The sequence below is a fragment of the Pinus tabuliformis genome, chromosome 8, assembly GCF_031772625.1.
Source record: "Pinus tabuliformis cultivar Carrire ecotype Pingquan chromosome 8, CPIR1, whole genome shotgun sequence".
In the NCBI taxonomy this organism is placed as follows: domain Eukaryota; kingdom Viridiplantae; phylum Streptophyta; class Pinopsida; order Pinales; family Pinaceae; genus Pinus; species Pinus tabuliformis.
In genome coordinates, this window is record NC_142294.1 from 122,384,515 (window position 1) to 122,403,577 (window position 19,063).

The 19,063-nt window shown below is 38.0% G+C and overlaps 1 protein-coding gene across 4 annotated transcripts in view; it reads right to left on the reverse strand.

Annotated features, from left to right (window-relative positions):
* LOC149234433 (transferases, transferring acyl groups) overlaps positions 1-19,063 on the reverse strand; it is a 415,828-nt gene that overhangs the window by 112,646 nt on the left and 284,119 nt on the right. For all 4 annotated transcript variants that reach the window (XM_089371840.1, XM_089371839.1, XM_089371841.1 and 1 more), the window contains one exon: positions 18,003-18,090. In XM_089371840.1, the coding sequence (XP_089227966.1) occupies positions 18,003-18,090 (88 nt within the window). The remainder of the gene's footprint in view (positions 1-18,002; positions 18,091-19,063) is intronic.

The following is a 19,063-nucleotide window of genomic DNA, read 5'->3' on the forward strand; positions in this document are numbered from 1 at the left end:
GCCGGGTCACTCCTCCAGCAATCGACTCGGTTCGACTCGACCGTTTCGGTTTTGAAACGACCGGTTTGTAAAACACTGGAACTTTGACCAAGTAATTTGACTAGGTGTTGACTGCAGAACAGGCCAAGTTTGACTGCAGAATAGGGCAGAATTGACCATAGCTTTGATTGCAGGTCCGAGTTGATCGCAGGGCCGAGTTTGACCAGGCCGAAGTTTGACTGCAGATTTGACTTTTGGCTGGTTTGACCAGCATTGACTTGTTGGATTTTTGACCACATTTGACCAGAATTTGACTTGGATTATTGGCACATATTTCTAGACAAATTGTTGATTTGTAAACCTTGCTGAAGAATAATTTCTCCTAAAGAAAAGTTGTTGGGTTTTCTCCCAAGGTTGGGTTTCCCAAGGTAAAAATTTGTTGTCTCTATTATGCATGGTTGTCTTTCTATGATCTTTACTGTTTCCACTGCATTTACTATTGATATTTTCTGAAGTGTAATTATTCAATGATAGTAGTGGAATATACACTGGTTGGAAACCATTAGGAAGTAATTATCTTGCAGAAAATCATATCCTACTGTACATCTTGTAGAAAATTCAACATCATATCAGAGCTTTGTTGAAAGAACAGCCATTGAAATCAGTCTAAGAGACAAGTGTTCAGCAGCTTGACTGGATTTTGGATCTCTTGCCAAATGGTGCCAAGTCTCAGAGTTGACGATGGGCTAGATGGTGCCATCAACTTCAGATCTTGGAAGACCAGGATACTCCTTATCTTGGAAGAGAATGAGCTTCAAAATCATGTTGGAGAAAGTTATTCTAGAGCTGAAGAGAAAGCAAGTATAAGAAGAATGAATCCAAGGCTAAGATAATCTTGGTAGATTCCATAAAGGACCACTCAATTTCTCATGTTGCTGCATTGAAGACTGCCAAGGAAGTATATGATGTTCTGGTAGGATTGTTTGAAAGCAACAACACTAACAAGAAGTTAACCTTGAGAAATTGTCTTCATAATGTCATGATGACTAAATCAGATTCTATAATCTCTTATCTTATGAGAATTTCCCAGATCAGAGATGAGCTTATAGCCATTGGAGATACCATTGATGATACAAATCTTGTCACAGTGACTCTCAATGGATTTCCTTCCTCATGGGAGCCATTTATTTAGGGAATTTGTGCACGAGAAAAACTGCCCAAGTTTGATAAGCTATGGATTGATTGTGTCCAAGAGGAGACCAGATTGTTGTCCAGGAATAGCTTGCAGAATCCGCAGGATGAAAAAACTCAAGCTCTTGCAGCTCACACAAGGAATGAAAAAGAAAGAAGGAACTTTAGAAAGTTTGATAAAAAGAATACAAGTAGAAGATTCACCCCTGTTCAGGATCAAAAGAAGGATATGTCAAAGGTCAAGTGCTTCATTTGTCATGATTTTGGACACTATGCCTCCCAGTGTCCTAAGAAGAAAAGGAAGGGAAAGCAGCATGCATCAACAGCCAATGTTGATGATGATGATGATGATGATGAGCATCCACCTCAGAATAAGTCAAAGGAATTTTTCCTTTAGAAACAATTACCAATAGTAGTGACGTTTAGTTTGTGGACAAGGCATATGATAGGTTTCTAAGACTCTCTTACAGATTTGTCACAGAGGAAGGTGACAACTCCCTACAATCCTCATATCAATAGAAAAGTACTTTATATTTTTTCTCCCTTGATTATTGTTATTTTTTTAACTTTTTTATCAACCTCTTGTCCTTTTATTTTTATTTTTTTTCATGGTTATAATCTTTCTTCCATGGGCTCTTGAATGGAGTTTGTAAAAAGGAAAAATACATCCATTGTGGAGACTAGCAAAAGAAATGATTCATGCAGTAGATGGTAGCATCGAGAAGTACCATGCAAGTTATTTGGAAAGAGGGTTCTCCCAGAAAGGAGTGGACTATGAGGAGATTTTTGCTCCAATCGCCGAAACATCGGGTTCTTGTATGGCCTAACGGCTCGAGCATATACTCAGTAGGAAGTGATTAATGTTCAAGAGGGTGGATTGTACAAATTGTTTGGACATCCAAGACCACGCCAAATGATCGGAAGAGCTTCATGTTCTGAGGAAGTAAACAATTAGGCAGAATGGAACAAGCAGCCTTGTAGTGAGCTAGGGTAATTTTTCCCTAGGATTTTCTTCTCTAGTACATCAGTTAAATTTAATTAGTTATCGATCTGTATATTCCTCCTTTTCGGTGGTACAAGTATGCAGTGTGACTTTTCAAAGAAGCAATAATACAATAGAAACATGTATCATTCACAACATAATAATACAACAATGTAGTATTATCAATGCATAAAACACAATTTTGATAGTTATACTCCACAACAAACAGACTTATAATCAACATGTATCATGCTACAGATCATGAGTTCCAAAACCAAATACATATTTTAATCAAGTTCCTACCCTATATAGATCCTTAGACCAGTTTGAATTCTCTATAACCCTAGGCTTCTTATTGTTACCAATCCTGGATCACTTGATCACCCTCCCCATCTATCAACTTTGGTGCTTCTATTGGAGGGTCGAATTGTGGACTAACACCGAGTTAAAAGCATAAACCCTCGTGGACCTAAGTAAATACGTCCCCTCAAATGCAGACAGTCTTCGGGGATTTCACAAATCAAATATGTGCTATCACAGACCTCCAACTTCCAGTGCTCAATTATGAATTAAGCTACAGGACTTTGCTTTCTCCAAGCCCTTAGTCATCTCCACAATTCATATTATAAATCTATTGTGGTTTCGTTGAGCAAACCAGATAGACCCTACTTCAGGACTGGGGTTCGGTCTTGTGCCACTACTTCGAAGATCTACAAAGGAACTGCTTTCTTTAGGAGTGATCTCACTCCAATTCTCTCTTGTGGACCTATGCCAGAACAGATCTACGAGCCAACAAGAACACTCATTGTCCTTCTGGGTGACATTTTTCTGCTCATACCCAAAATCCAAATCCCAGCAGAATTCATTTCCCTCCCAAATCAAACCAACAGAGAACTTCACTCCTCTTTCAGGTAGTGTTCATGTAGCTAGATAGGACAAACAAGGGAGCTTCGCTGCCTTTCAAAGGTCTCCTTGTGCAAACAAGAACAGACATAAGATCTTGCTTTTCCTCATTGCCTTAGATAAATTCCCTGTGCCAGACAGAGATCCTCTTTCAGGAAGTGTTCATGTGGCTAGATAAGACAAACAAGGGAACTTCGTTTCCTTTCAAAGGTCTCCCTGTGCCAAACAAGAACAGACATAAGATCTTGCTTTTCCTCGCTGCCTTAGATAAATTCCCTGTGCCAGAGAAAGATCAATCCCCACAAAACCTCACTGCCAAATAGAGATCAATTATCACAGAACTTGTTACCAAAACAGAGGTCAATCATCATAGAACTTGTTGCCTCAGATAAAATTTGTACCGAAATAGAGAGAAGAAAGAGAAGGATGTTAACTAGGGTGGAATCTTTCACCAATGAAATTGACAAAGAGAAAAGGGGCCTCAAAACCCTCAAAGCTAATGCTCAAGAAACAAATGAGATGATCCACAATGATGCTCCAAAATGAATTCAACAATCTTATATCTAGAGATTTCCCAGAGGGGTCTCTTCTTCTTAATTGATTCAGTACATTTTGCTCTGAACCTCAATTTTGGGCTTCTTTGCCCAACTACCCCAAAATTTGCCCAGAATTGGATATTTTGGGGCTTCCCCTTTATTGAGGACTGTAGCCTATGAGGATCGATAGACTATTTCGTCCTTCATTCATCCTCAATTTGTAGAGGAAATTACAATCCTTCCAAGAGGATGTCATGGGTTGAGATTGTCAAACAAGATGCTCAGAGATAGGAGGTCTCTAGGAGAAGTATGCCTTCTATGAGGGGACCATGCTAGACAACAAGACACGCTTCAGTGACAGAGTGAGCAATAGTGGCAGAGGGGGCAGCCAGGATTGCCACAAGAGAATCCGCTTCAGTGTTAGAAGGAGCACCTAGTCAGGGTGACTGGAAAATCGTTGTGGTAATCGAGCCAGTGAAGGAAGCTAGCTCGTTTATGGTTGAGCCTAGGCATGCAATGAAGCATGAGTTGAGGTACCTTCGTTCTACAGTTGAATATGATTTGAGATATGTCTCAGGTGGTGAAGTGAGGTTGCAAGGATATACTGATTCAAATTGGGTTGAGAGTGTAAAGGACGGAAAGAGCACCTCAGGGTGCTACTTCAGCTTAGGATCAACTATGATTTCCTGGTTTAGTACGAAGCAAACTTTTGGCACACTCAGTACAACAAAGGCGGAGTATATCGCAGCCAATGCCACAAGTCAAGAAGCAATATGGCTTGAGAAGCTTCTTACAGGACTATTTGATCAAGTAACTCCATCTAAGACATGGTGCAGAAGGAAGTAGTGAAGCTCCAATACATATTCATAGACAAGTAGAAAGCAAACATTCTCACCAAGCCTCAATCTAGAGCGAAGTTTGTATACTTAAGAGACAAGCTTGGCGTTATGCAGAATGTCTCCCTCGTTGAGAGGGAGTGTTGATGTCTTTGTAGGATCAGGCAAACCATCTCTTGAGAAGCCATGTTGATTTGGCTGGTTTATGTTAATTTGACAAGGGGAGATGGATACATTCACCTAAGAAGCCATAAAGGACTTTGGTTGGAACATGCCGATTTCAACAGAGATGAATGGCCCAGTGCAATTGCAAGATAGGATAGATCTTCTCCTGAGAAGCCATGAAGGACTTTGGTTGGGTCATGCTAATTTGACTACCGGAGATTGATGTAATTCACCTGAGAAGCCATGAAAGACATTGGTTGGGCCATGCTAATTTGGTGAATGGTGAATGGTCCAAGGGCAAATCCTCTCTTGAGAAGCCATGAAGGACTTTGGTTGGATCATGCTAATTTGACTAGAGGAGATATATACATTTACCTGAGGAGCCATGTTGATTTGGTTGGGCCATGTTGATTCGGCCAAGGGTAAATGGCGCTCACATTGCCTACTCCAAGATGGAGTAATCTATCGATGTGTGTGTGAGGAGTCACATTACCTACTTCAAGATGGAGTTATCTATCGATGTGTGTGTGAGGAGTCACATTGCCTACTCCAAGGTGGAGTGATCTATAGACGTGCATTTGAAAAGACACTACATCAATATAGCAAGCTCATGAATTCTTCTTGTGGAGGAGAAATTTCAGCTAAGGAAAAATATATTGCAGCCAAGGAGAATACCTCCCTCGCTAAGAGAGAGTGTTGATTTTTTGTGTACCATAAAGAGGTATTCCCATATGCCTAAGTCGACCTAGAAGAATTATGAAAAATTGAAATAAAATGTGATTTTTGGAGCACCAAATCAGCCCAACTCATGAAAGGGAGCGTCCCTTAGGTTATTTCACCCCCATTCAAGAACTATAAATATATGATGTGATGCCTCATTCTCTCATCAACAAAAAGCAAGTATGAGATCTGTTTTCGGAGGTTTTCTACTTTTTATCTCTCTCCCTCTTCGTCGCACATGTGGAGAAAGAACACTGAGTTTATCACTCGTTTGATCGAGTGATTTGATTGGGTAATGACTGCAGAACAGACCAAGTTTGACCGTAGAATAGGATAGGTTTGACTGTGAGGCTGAGTTTGACCAAGCCGAACTTTAACTGCAAATTTGACTTTTGGACTTGGTTGGTTGTACTCTTGTTGGAGTTTTGACCAGATTTGACTGGTATTTGACTTGGATTATTGGGACAGATTTCTAGACAAGTTATTGATTTGTAAACCCTGTTGAAGAATAATTTCTCCTCAAAAAAACTTTTTGGCTTTTCTCCCAAGTTGGCTTTCCCAAGGTAAAATTTGTTGTCTCTATTGTGCATGGTTGTCTTTCTATGATCTTTACTATTTCCATTGCATTTACTATTGAGATTTTCTAAAGTGTAATTATTCAAAGATAGTAGTGGAATATATACTGGTTGGAAAACATTAGGAAGTAATTATCTAGCAGAAAATTGTATTCTACCATACATCTTGTAGAAAATTCAACAATATGCTATGGAATCATATTTTCGTTGTTGCATTTTGTTAATTTTAGATAACAATGGTATGTTCTATGCTTAAGAGCAATTTTACTTCAATTTTCTTATTAGCCCAATATCAATATCCAGATTAGCAATCACATCAACATGATAGTAAAATGCAGATAGAACATAAACAATAATAGTAGAAGACAAGCCAAGACAAGAGGACACAAGATATGGCACTAGCCAGGGACAAACCCCAATGTGGGGAACTGTAATAACCATAAACTGAAATATGGTAAGAACCAGAACTGAAATACAGTAACCATAAGGGATTTTGAACACCTACCTGAGTTGTTGCCTGCTTCGGTGTAGTTGATGACGCTGCGGTTACTCTGATCCAATTACCGGGAAACCAATTCCTCCCAGCCAGACTGAGCAAAGCCTGGCTGCTCAATCCAGTAAGCTTCTCGCAGAAGCTCACTGTCCCCCGTGCCCATAACCTCAGATTGATTAAAGCTCTTCCAATGGTCAATCTTCTTCCTCTGGTTTGCCCTCCTGATTTTCTGCTCCTGGTGTTCTCCTGCCCTCTTCTTTCCCCGAACTCAACCCCTTATCTGCGGTTTTATAGCTGGGTTTAGTGGTGGCCGCCCTGTACACCAGCGACTCCACCGCTTTCTCCCGCGGTGACAACTTCCTCAAGGGTGTGAGTCATCCTCCCGTACAGGTGTTCATATGAAGTATTCAGGTTTTATAGTGTTTAACCCTCTTAAATGTGTTATGGTTATTATAGTATTATTACATCTCTATTAACCATATACGTACCCTTTTTATAACTTTATAATATTTGATATGTACCTTATCATATTATGTGTACCCTTTATAACTTTATAATATTTGATATGTACCTTATCATATTATACGTACCCTTTTTATAACTTTATAACATCGATATGTATGCTTTCACTTTATTCATGTTTGTTTTTTTTTTAATATAAACTTTAGAACTTTAGGTTAATTAATTATTGATATTAATACTTGATTTTTATTCTATTTTATAAATATCATTTTTATTTATTTATTATTATATTTTTATTATTATTCTTTTTTTATACAGGAGCATATAATATGTGTATTTAAAGATGGGTCGTTACATACACTCCCCCTTCAGAAAACTTCGTCCCGAAGTTAGAGTTTAGGTTTAAGGTTTTAATGGACATGTCTTTTCTATCCAGGTTCCCAAGCTATTCTAAAATCATCCTATCCTTCCTAATCTCTTTTGCTCCCATCCTATCCGTCCTCTACTGGAGTATGCCATGGCGTCAATTTTACTGACTTGACCATTCATAAACTCTAAGGTGACAGCGTCGGCTATACCGACCTGATTCCCAGTAGGCATCCGGCAGTCATCATCACACATCTAGGGGAGCATGATCCGCACAGTCCTCCCATGACTCCAGGGTTCGGAGGATAAAAGGTGAGTAACACCTCCACCCCTCCTAGTAGACTTAGGGCTAATACCCTATCATAGAATCACTTTGAGCTTTAATTGTTCTGAGGTTCTGTCATCACGTGGTCATCCTGGTAACTGTTTATTATCTGCAATCATACACTTACCCATGCATTTGTAAATGTGCATCAACATATACAAAATAACTCATGTATTATTCACATATAACACTACAGTATAACATATGTTGCCATATTCCATGCATGTCTTTTGACTTTCATCTAGAATGTATTGACTTCCTGACTTCTATTCCATTGTTCATGTTGACATGCATAAATAAAACAGATTTATAATATCTTAATTTCTATCAGAAGTAAAATCATTTAATTGTCTTTAACTTTACCTTGACAACTATAATTTAGTAAAATGAGCCACATATATCGTTTTGGTATCCATGTACCAGCAGAAATTAAACATATATTATGTCACAAAATTTCACGTTTATCTATAATCATTCAAAATGTTTCTGAGTCTCTGACTGCAGTGAAGTAAATATATATTAAACATAGTTTAAAGTTCTTCAAAATTGACATAGATTAGGGTATCTTTGACATATGTCCCCTGTATTTTCCCAAGTTGCTGATCCAGGACTATACTTGTCCCATTGGACCTTAACTTGGTCCACCAGGCGGTTCCTCAGCTGTCGGACCCTACGTTCTAGTATACGTAACGGTTCGACCGTTACAACTCCCTTGTCTGATACCTGCAATTCCTCCCATTGAAGTTTATGAGATAGATCAGCTATATAATGCCTTAATACAGAAACATGAAATACATTATGAATTCTATGCAGGTGAGGTGGCAGGGCAAGACGATAGGCAACAGGTCCAACTCTTTCCACGACTTTAAATGGTTCGATAAATCGGGGTGACAACTTTGTTCCTTTTCGAATCGAATAGTACTTTTATTTGGCTTGATGCGGATGAAAACCTGATCCCCTACTTCATACCTCCTATCAATTCTGTGAGCATCAGCATAACTCTTTTGTCTATCCTGGGCTTCCTTTAATCGTTGTCTAATTTGTCTTACCTGCGCTTCCATTTCATGGATTAATTCTGGTCCTATTATCACTCGATCTTCTAACCTGTCCCAACTTAACGGTGTTCTGCAAGGTCTGCCATATAAAGCTTCAAATGGAGGCATCCCAATCGAACTGTGGTAATTGTTGTTGTATGCAAATTCGACTAAGGGTAAGTACTTTTCCAAGTGTGATTCCTGATCCATCACATACATTCGCAACATGTCTTCAAGTACTTGATTTACTCTTTCAGTTTGCCCATCAGTCTCAGGATGGTAAGCAGTGCTTAAATTTAGCTGAGTACCTAAGGTTGTTTGCATGCAAGTCCAGAATCTAGAAGTGAATCGCAAATCTCTATCGGATATAATCTTTTTAGGTACTCCATGAAATCTGATAATTTCATTTATGAATACTCGAGTTACGTCAGCAACATCGAAAGTATCTCTTACCGGAATGAAATGGGCGCTTTTTGTTAATTTATCCACCACTACCAAATTGGCATTATGTCTTTGAGAAGTAAGAGGTAGTCCAGTGATAAAATCCATAGAAATGATCTCCCATTTAGACATAGGAATGTCGTGGGGTTATAAGAGGCTCGCTGGGTGACAATGATCTGCCTTTACTTGCTGACATTCCAAACATTTTGCAACAAATTGAGTGATATCGTGCTTCATACTTGACCAAAAGAAGAGTTTCTTCGTATCGGCATACATTTTCCCTACTTCAGGATGAGCACAATATACTGCTTTGTGGGCTTCCCCAAGGATGGTATCTCGAAGATTTTTATCATCAGGAATATACATCCTTCCATGGAATCGTAAGATTCCATCGTTTTCTAATTCATATCCCTCAAATTTAGATTCTTTTGCCCTAATACTTTCAAAACTTGCTCTCACCTTTAAATACCAGCTGTCTTTTATAAGATGATCCAGTACTCGTTGTCTTAAGTCTACTTTAATGGGTATGAGAGAAAATATCCGAGGTCTTCTGCTTAAAGCATCTGCTACTACATTCTCTTTTCCTTTAATGTATGATATTCCGAAGTCATATTCACTTAGGAATTCACTCCATCGTCTTTACCTGGCATTTAAGTCTCTTTGGGTGAACAAATATTGTAGACTTTGATGGTCGCTTTTAAGTGTAAAACTTCGTCCCACTAGATAGTGTCTCCAAATCTTTAAAGCTAGCACTACAGCGGCTAATTCTAAATCGTGAGTAGCATAGAGTTCTTCATGAGGTTTTAACTTTCTGGAAGCATATGCTATCACTCCTCTATCCTGCATCAACACTTCACCCAGCCCTTGTTTGGATGCATCAGTACATACCGTAAAATCTTTGTCCATACCTGGGACTTTTAGGATTGGTGCACTTGTGAGTAGTCTTTTGAGTTCAGAGAATGCTTTATTACATTCCTCGTTCCATTCATACTTAACACCTTTACGCTGAAGGGTTGTAATTGGCTTTGCGATTTTGGAGAATCCCTCCACAAATCTCCGGTAATAACCGGCTAACCCATAAAGCTTCGTATCTCATGTGCATTTTTCGGTATTTGGCCATTCCATGATCGCTTTTACCTTCTCAGGATCTACTGAAATCCCTTCACCTGATATGATGTGACCCAAATAATGAATCCTTTCCTGAAAGAATGAACACTTGGATAGTTTTCCATATAACTGACGTTCTCTAAGACAGGACAATACTATCCGCAAATGATCTTCATGCTCTTTCTTATTCTTGGAATAGATGAGAATATCATCTAAAAAGACTTGCACAAATTGATCAAGATATTCACGGAAAACACTGTTCATAAGATTCATGAATATGGCTGGCGCATTTGTTAACCCAAATGGTACCACAGTAAATTCATAATGTCCAAAACGTGTCCGGAATGCAGTCTTAGAAATATCATTTTTAGAAACCCTTAGCTGGTGATAGCCTGATCGAAGATCAATTTTTGAAAAGACAGCAGCTCCTTTCATTTGATAGAAAAGATCGTCGATTCGAGGCATAAGGGTATTGATTCTTTACTGTAGCTCGATTCAAGTCTCAATAATCTATGCATAATCTTAAAGATCCATCTTTCTTCTTCACAAAAATTACAGGAGCGCCCCAAGGTGATGTACTGGGCCGAATATGCACTATATCGAGTAGTTCCTTCAATTGAATTTGCAATTCCTGAAGTTCTGGAGCTGTCATTCTATAAGGCGTTTTAAAGATCGGTTGGGTACCCGGTTTTAATTCAATAGTGAGATCCAATTCTCTTACTGGGGGTAATCCAAGTAGTTCTTTTGGAAATACATCCGGGAATTCGGCTAACACCGGATATTGTTCTAAGGATGGCCCTTTTCCTTGGCTTACTTCTTGAATTACATAAGCCTGACAACCTTTCCTTAAACAATGCTTCATCTGCATTGCTGAAATGTAGCGTCAAGAAACTTCCCTCTTGATTCCTTGAATTTGGATTACTTCTCCTTCATCATTTATGCCTAGAATCCTTTTCCCATAACAGTCTACCCAAGCTTGGTGAGCTTCTAGCCAATCCATACCTATGATAAGATCATACATTCCTAAGGCTGTGACATAAACTTTCAGTTTAGTCAAACAAACCCCTAGGTCAATTTTGCATTGATCCACACTCAAGCCCACGGTTTGGAGTTCTCCTGAGGCCATTTCCACTTGATGGAAATCATTTTGTCTACGAGCTGCCAACCCACATTTGTTTAATGCATATGACGAAATGAAACTATCTGTGGCACCAGTATCAAATAAGATTTTGAGTTTTATACCATTGATAATACCTGAAGATTCCACTACAGTGGATTGATGGGCTGCTTGGTCGTGATTGACTACTGCATGAATTCTATGATTACCTCGATTGTTTGATATCGGCTCCTTTCCAGTCCTATGCAATATATTCGATGAAGCTTCTGGGCAGTCACGTTGAAAATACGGTCCCCCACATCCCCAACAATTAAGCTACGTTGATCCTCTTGAATCAAGATGTGAATTTCTAGAGAACGAGCTTCGTCCTCTCATATTGATTCCTCTCGAATTTCTTCCCCTACTCGCAGTCCCTCGAGATGTCCATGGACTGGTGTTTGATGATTCCGCGGCTATAGTGTTTACTACCATGGGAGCTCTTGTCCCTATATTTCTTGGGGTAAACCTATTACCATAAGGTGGCCTCGAGCTACCTCCGCTGAAGAAGTTTCGGGGAGTCTTTCCTGGAAATTCTGATTGTAAAGGCCCTACTGGCCCCATATCTTTTTTGATTCCAAGGTGCTCTTCTGCATAACGACCACATTCGACTACCTCGGCTACTGATGATGGTTTCCACATGCTTACCAAGGCTCTGATGTGAGGATTTAACCCAAATATGAAGCGTTCAACTTGACGTTCATCAAAATCTAAGTAGTGAATGTATTTTACAAGCTCCATAAACCTTATCTCGTACTCTTCCACCGTTTTATTTCCCTAAATTAATGTATGAAAGGCTCTGGCTTGCTGTTGTTGAAAGTATGGAGGTAAATACTTTGCGCGGAACCTTTCCTCAAATAGTTCCCAAGGGACATTATCCGATGTAAGGTGCAGCTGCTTTTCCAGATTTCCCCACCAAATCAAGGCACTTTCCTTTAGTTGAAACACGACAATTTTTGTTTTTGCCGAAGAAGAATATTCTCTTAACCTAAAGCATCTGTTCATTCCTTCTAACCATGCTTCAGCACGCTCACCTGCTCGACCTCCTGAGAATTCTAGGAGTCTAATTTTCTGAAGCTCCCTAGAAATGTCTTCTTTCGATCTTCTGGGCTCAAAATTATTTGGTTCCGCTGAACTGGTGGCTACATGATGAAATTCCCCTTTGGTTTTGGCCTTAGTTGATTCTTTTAATGTTTCCAATAAGGCTTCCAAAGAATTCATTATCACAGTTAACTCTGGCACTGGGGCGATTGATGTTGATGATGGTCTTGGTGGTGACGATGGTGATGGGGATGATGATGGCGACGGTGGCGGCATTAATGGTGGTGATGCTGCCTGATCACATCGTCGTCGCTCATACGTCCTTACCATTGTAATGGTTCCTGAACACATAATAAAATTCTATAAAAATTTTGAGGTAGACAACCGAATTTAACACACAATTTTCTTTTGCAACTTCACATTCATAAACGAGTATAGTTTTGCTATTTTTATCCGCTAGGCGGATCTTACTGGTACCGAGGTCAAGGAGGGTGGTCTCGCGACCTCCTTGTCCTAATGCAGGGTATTCTATCCTAGTATGAATAATGTAGAAGTGTATGGTTATAAGCTCCTAAGGCAAGACATCCAAAGTTTATTCACCAAATAACATCTACGATTGAAGAGTGTTAAATGTCTCGTTACAATATATGTCGGTAATATACCCGCCATACCTCAATCTAGCTATTACATTTAAGGAAGGTCATACATATTTATATTCTGAATATATTACTTGGATATGGATTAAATCTATAAAAATGAAGGGTTGTTTTGGTTCCATATCAGTTTGACCTTTAGCCGAAAAATTTACCATAGACATGTCATGATTAAAATCTAGAAGAGATACAGTTCAGTAGTATATCATAAATAGTAGATTGGGTTTAAACGGAGGAAATAAATTTAGGATAAAATGTGATTATGAATTTTAGAACCAGTTTTGTTTTAAGAATGACTCCGTCAAAGGATATAATTAGTACAATTTTGTTCTCTAACTGATGCTTTGAAAAGTAGTTTTTATAAATTGCACATAACACTTTAATGGTTGATGGAAGTGCAAATTGACTGCAATAGGATTCATGGAAAATTTTGTGCTGTCATAAGTTCAGATTTCACAATATTTGGCAGAAAACTTGCATAGATATTACCTGAGAAATTTAGTTGTTCCTGTCAACTGGAAACTGGCAATCCTAGGAGGCTATGTTGTTTAGTCAACTGGAAACTGGCAATCCTAGGAGGCTATGAATGATCAAACAACACATCTGGGAACCTATCAACTTAGAACCGATTACTGACAAGGAATATAAAAGGGAACCTGTTTAGAAGGGTTCACCTTCAACTGGCAATCCTAGGAGGCTATGAATGATCAAACAACACATCCGGGAACCTATCAAGTTAGAACCGATTACTGACAAGGAATATAAAAGGGAACCTGTTTAGAAGGGTTCACCTTCCTTTGGAAGGGGTGTATAACAACTTGCAATGGTGACTAGGCTAATGCTCGTATTGGACAGTTGACTGCATTTAAAGTTGATCTGGCAAAACAGATACAACCATATTATATGAGTATAAAGAAGATGTAGACTCTGTCCAGACTTGGATGCAAGGTTCTATAAGCAATGGCTTTTTGCTTTCTTCTGAAACCTGTTTGGAAGCTGCTACCTATGTTACTTTATAGAACAAATAAATATAACTTTGAACAAAAAAAATTATATCACATGAACAACAGGGGTTCTGGGATCCTGCCCAAAAAGAGCCAAAAGAGTAAGCATATGAACTTTGTATAAAATGATAACTTTCACAAGCTATTTATGTGCATAAACACATGAGAATGAAGCACATGGGGGCGTTTGTATGAAGGTCCTGATTCCTATGCTTGCATAAAAGTGTTGCAGCTTACTGGTTAACTCACACAAGGAGAGATAAGTGCTTGCGGTTCTTTTTTTTTAAATATCTAAGAAAGAATGGACCTGGTTTTGTAAAAATTGTGCTTTATTTAATTCTCAGTCAAAAGCTATTGCTATGTTTAGAGAAAACAACGTGGATTTATAATACAAGTGAGAACTTATTTGTACACTAAAGCCAATTAGAACTCATGGCTTATGGAATATGGTACCTAGTGTTTTTATTGAAAGAGAGAAGCAATGCTCGGGTGATTAATTTCTTTGATAAAAGGATTCCCTCTAGAGTATAATAGTGTTATTTTCTAGACTGCAAATATCAACATTCTTATCAGTCGAGTCACTAAAACCAAAATTCACAAATGACTAAAACCATATCAAGTAGTTAAGGAGTTGAGTCAAAATAATGGAGTCCACAAAAATGAGGAATGATGAGGCCATGAATTACTGGTCAATGACACAATTTCATTGAAACACAACATAAAACAAACTAAAGCCAAAGCTGCGGGAAGCACACCTGAAGACTATGAAAAGATGGGCAATATGACTGGTGCTTCTATTCTTGGGCATTATAATGCTACATTAAAAGCTTGTAATGCTCTAGACTACCATGATTTTATCAGTTGTGCGGTAAAGCTTCTCAAGGACTACTCAGAAGTTTTTGAGACAAGTTCAGTTAAATCAAAACGACAGAAATAACGAGTTTGCATATATATATTAACTAACGAATAGTGAAAAATTTATTAATATTTTAAATTAAAATTAGACTTCCACTGAAATCGAAGTTGTCCCATTAAAATCATATTATATGTCAATAACGAAACAAATTGAATTAATTAAGGACTAATAGAATTACTTAGCAAATTCGATTAATTTATTATTGGGTCATTTAATCTATAGACGTCCAATATATTGTCATACGACTTTAACGAAATGATAAGGGTTCTGAGGGAGCAAAAAAAAAAAAAATATTTGAATTTAACGCTCAAATCCCTTCACCGTGGGCTGGGCTTTATCTCAGTTTGACGGACACCTCCAATGGGTAGATTTGTCATTTGCAACATTTTTGTTTTGCCCGTCGACCTTTTTTTTTTTTTTTTAGTTACGTGTTTTTATGTTTAAACATGGTGGTTGTTGCAAGTAAAAAAAATTGACTGTTCTATATGGAAGACAAAGAACCGAGCAGGGGAACAGCGTGAATTTCGATTGGTAACTCACCCAGAGTCTCAGGATTGTTCAAGGGAGGCCGTTCCACAAAGAGACAGAGAGCGCTAAATCTCGACAGACGCACCCATTGACGAAATTTAAGGACGCGTGCTGCTGCAGCGTTGGAATGATGCCCTACGGCTAGAATCCAAAGCACAAGGACAGAATCCTTTCGCTTGCTTTATTGCAGCTACAGGCAATACAGCTGACAGGGAAAGAAAAGAATGCAGGCAAAGGCAATTAACAGTGTATGCATCAGAGGGCAACGCGCTGATACAAAATTTATAGAACTCACGCGTCCTCTCTTACGCTAATACAAATTTTAAAGGCACTCAAGTCATTGTGACAGTATTTTTCTATGGCACCTGAGCTCGCTCATTTGAGATCATGAGAAGGCATCCAAAAATTATTGCAAATCCGAGCAATCGTGAATAGGTCTGAGCTACCATAATCCCTAAACTTCGAAGTATCAAGGGCATACGAATTTCCAGAAGGTGCAGTAGACATGTTTCGGGACAAATTATGAGGTTAAAGAAATCCATTTCATTCTCCATATACCAAAGAACAGTGAATTGAGGGCCTGCAAGATCGAAAAGGGTTTGAACAACCGCTCTGATACCATGTGTAATAACCATAAACTGAAATATGGTAAGAACCAGAACTGAAATACAGTAACTGTAAGGGATTTTGAACACCTACCTGAACTGTTGCCTGCTTCGGTGTAGTTGATGACGCTGCGGTTACTCTGATCCAATTACCGGGAAACCAATTCCTCCCAGCCAGACTGAGCAGAGCCTGGCTGCTCAATCCAGTAAGCTTCTCGCAGAAGCTCACTGCCCCCCGTGCCCAGAACCTCAGACTGATTAAAGCTCTTCCAATGGTCAATCTTCTTCCTCTGGTTTGCCCTCCTGATTTTCTGCTCCTGGTGTTCTCCTGCCCTCTTCTTCCCCCGAACTCAGCCCCTTATCTGCGGTTTTATAGCTGGGTTTAGCGGTGGCCGCCCTGTACACCAGCGACTCCACCGCTTTCTCCCGCGGTGACAGCTTCCTCAAGGGCGTGAGTCATCCTCCCGTACAGGTGTTCATATGAAGTATTCAGGTTTTATAGGGTTATGGTTATTATAGTATTATTACATCTCTATTAACCATATACGTACCCTTTTTATAACTTTATAATATTTGATATGTACCTTATCATATTATACGTACCCTTTTTATAACTTTATAATATTTGATATGTACCTTATCATATTATACGTACCCTTTTTATAACTTTATAACATTGATATGTATGCTTTCACTTTATTCATGTTTGTTTTTTTTTAATATAAACTTTAGAACTTTAGGTTAATTAATTATTGATATTAATACTTGATTTTTATTCTATTTTATAAATATCATTTTTATTTATTTATTATTATATTTTTATTATTATTCTTTTTTATACAAGAGCATATAATATGTGTATTTAAAGATGGGTCGTTACAGGAACCCTTTGATTAATTCTTTTTAATATTCTTCAAAAGTTCAGCAGAGAGAGAGTACAATATGCAATATTCACTTGCCCAATAAAAGTGAAATCTGTCCAGTCAAACAACAGCCACAGAAAGCCCTAACCAGAAAATCAATGCTGGTCAAAAGGGCAGATTTTGACCTCCAAAACAGCTCGGTCAAACTTAGTCAACTCAACCTCCAACAACAAATCAAATCAGCCCAAAAACAGTCCGAAAATATCCAGTCAAACCTGGTCAACGAAAGTCAATGCTGCAGTCAAACCCTTATGCAGACAACACTGGTCGAACAGTACAGTCTGCCTCGTTTTCTGTGCCCATAAATGTGCCCTGCCCAAAGAGAGATAACCCTCACAAAAAGACAATCAAACAGGTCAATGTTGCTAGTCAACACTGGTCAAAAACCCTTCCTACAACCTCGGTCAACGTTGGTCAATGTAGGAACAGAACTGCGCTTCTTTGCATGTGTGGAGAGTTGCCTCAGAAATCTATACCCAATCAATGAAGGAGAAAGAGATATGTGAGTGAGTGAAATGTCTAAATGAGGAGGAGGCTCCTATTTATATGCAATGTTGAGGATGAATAGAAGTGAATGTTGGACTTCTGAGCCTACATTAGTTTGTTGTCCGACCTTCACAATTTGTCCATAAACAAAATAAATTCATAATTCCATTTGTACATGTCAGAAAGAGATCATCTTTAGATCAATCCTACACCTCTCAGAGAGAGAAATCCAATAAAAATATCAGCTGCCTCATATGAGTTGTCCAAGGTGAAGTTTGTCCCTAGTTGCCAAATTTAACACATATTCCATACAAAATGTTGATCAAAGACGCCCATCTTTGAATCATACTAGTTATTTTCATTATATTTTTGCTTTAGTTATTGTCATGAAGATGTAATGAAGCTCGTTCTATATATCGTTCCTTATTTGGCATTTTCGTTTCTGAATATTTTTTCTAAATATAAGACACATTTTTCTTTAAAAAAAATGGAAGGACTAATAATGGAGGTGGATAAAATTTAGTTAGTGTAATTTTTCCAAAATCAATGGCATCAAAAGACAATTTATTTCTACATACCTGGTAGTCAACCCCCTTAGTAAGAACCATTCGAGCAAATCCAATCAAGAGTAATGGGCTTACACTTTTAAGTATACCTCCACGCTTTCTAAAGCCCATACATCGATTAAAAAACAAATTATTAGTGATATAGTTGACACACAAGATTTTAGTATGCGTCATAACATTTTTGCAAAAAAAATCATTTTAAATGAAAAGGCTATAAAAATATATATTGATATTCATTAAGCTAGAATGAGACTTATGGTTCAAACTTTCAATATTGCTTAAATAAAACATGTAATGAGTCACTAATATCATTCAAAGGAAAACAAGATTACATCAGTTTTCTCTACAACTTTAATAAAAACAATATTGTTACTCATTAAGATGAGTATTAGGAAAGGAAAGCATATATATTTCATTAATTGTTACAAATACTAAGGAATGCTCTTAACAATGCAAGATTCCTTGATTCATGCTCAAGGCAAACCAAATCATAGTAGCAAGATTCCTTGATTCATGCTCAAGGCAAACCAAATCATAGTAGCCTTTGATGGGTATTCTAACATTAATGGGGGAGAAGAGAAAATTATTTACTCCAATAGCATTTCAATATGCATTCAATCAAATGCAGCATCTTGTGCTTAAAACTTCTCAATCTACGAAAGATGTCTTTTGAAATTTTTCCTCTAATGGTAAAGATGGATAAAGTTGCTATCTAAACAATTTCATTGATTACTTACCAAATATGGATTGCACAACTTGAATAAATGGAAGTTATATTTTAAAGATTTAGTAGTGCATATCAACTATTTAGGGTTTTCATGATATTTCTTCTATTCACAACCACAATATAGGTGACTTTGAGATAATTTCAGCATGCAAGATAGAGTAAGGTTTTATGGTTTGAGAAAATCACATGCAAGAGTCTAATATTTCATCATTTTTCTATAAAAGAATAATTTCATCTCTCGGAGTATCATGTACATCATAGATACTCCTTACAACATAGCTTTAAATTGGTCTATCCAAAACCATGGCTTACATAAATCCCCTTTTAAAAAGACTAATTTTATCTT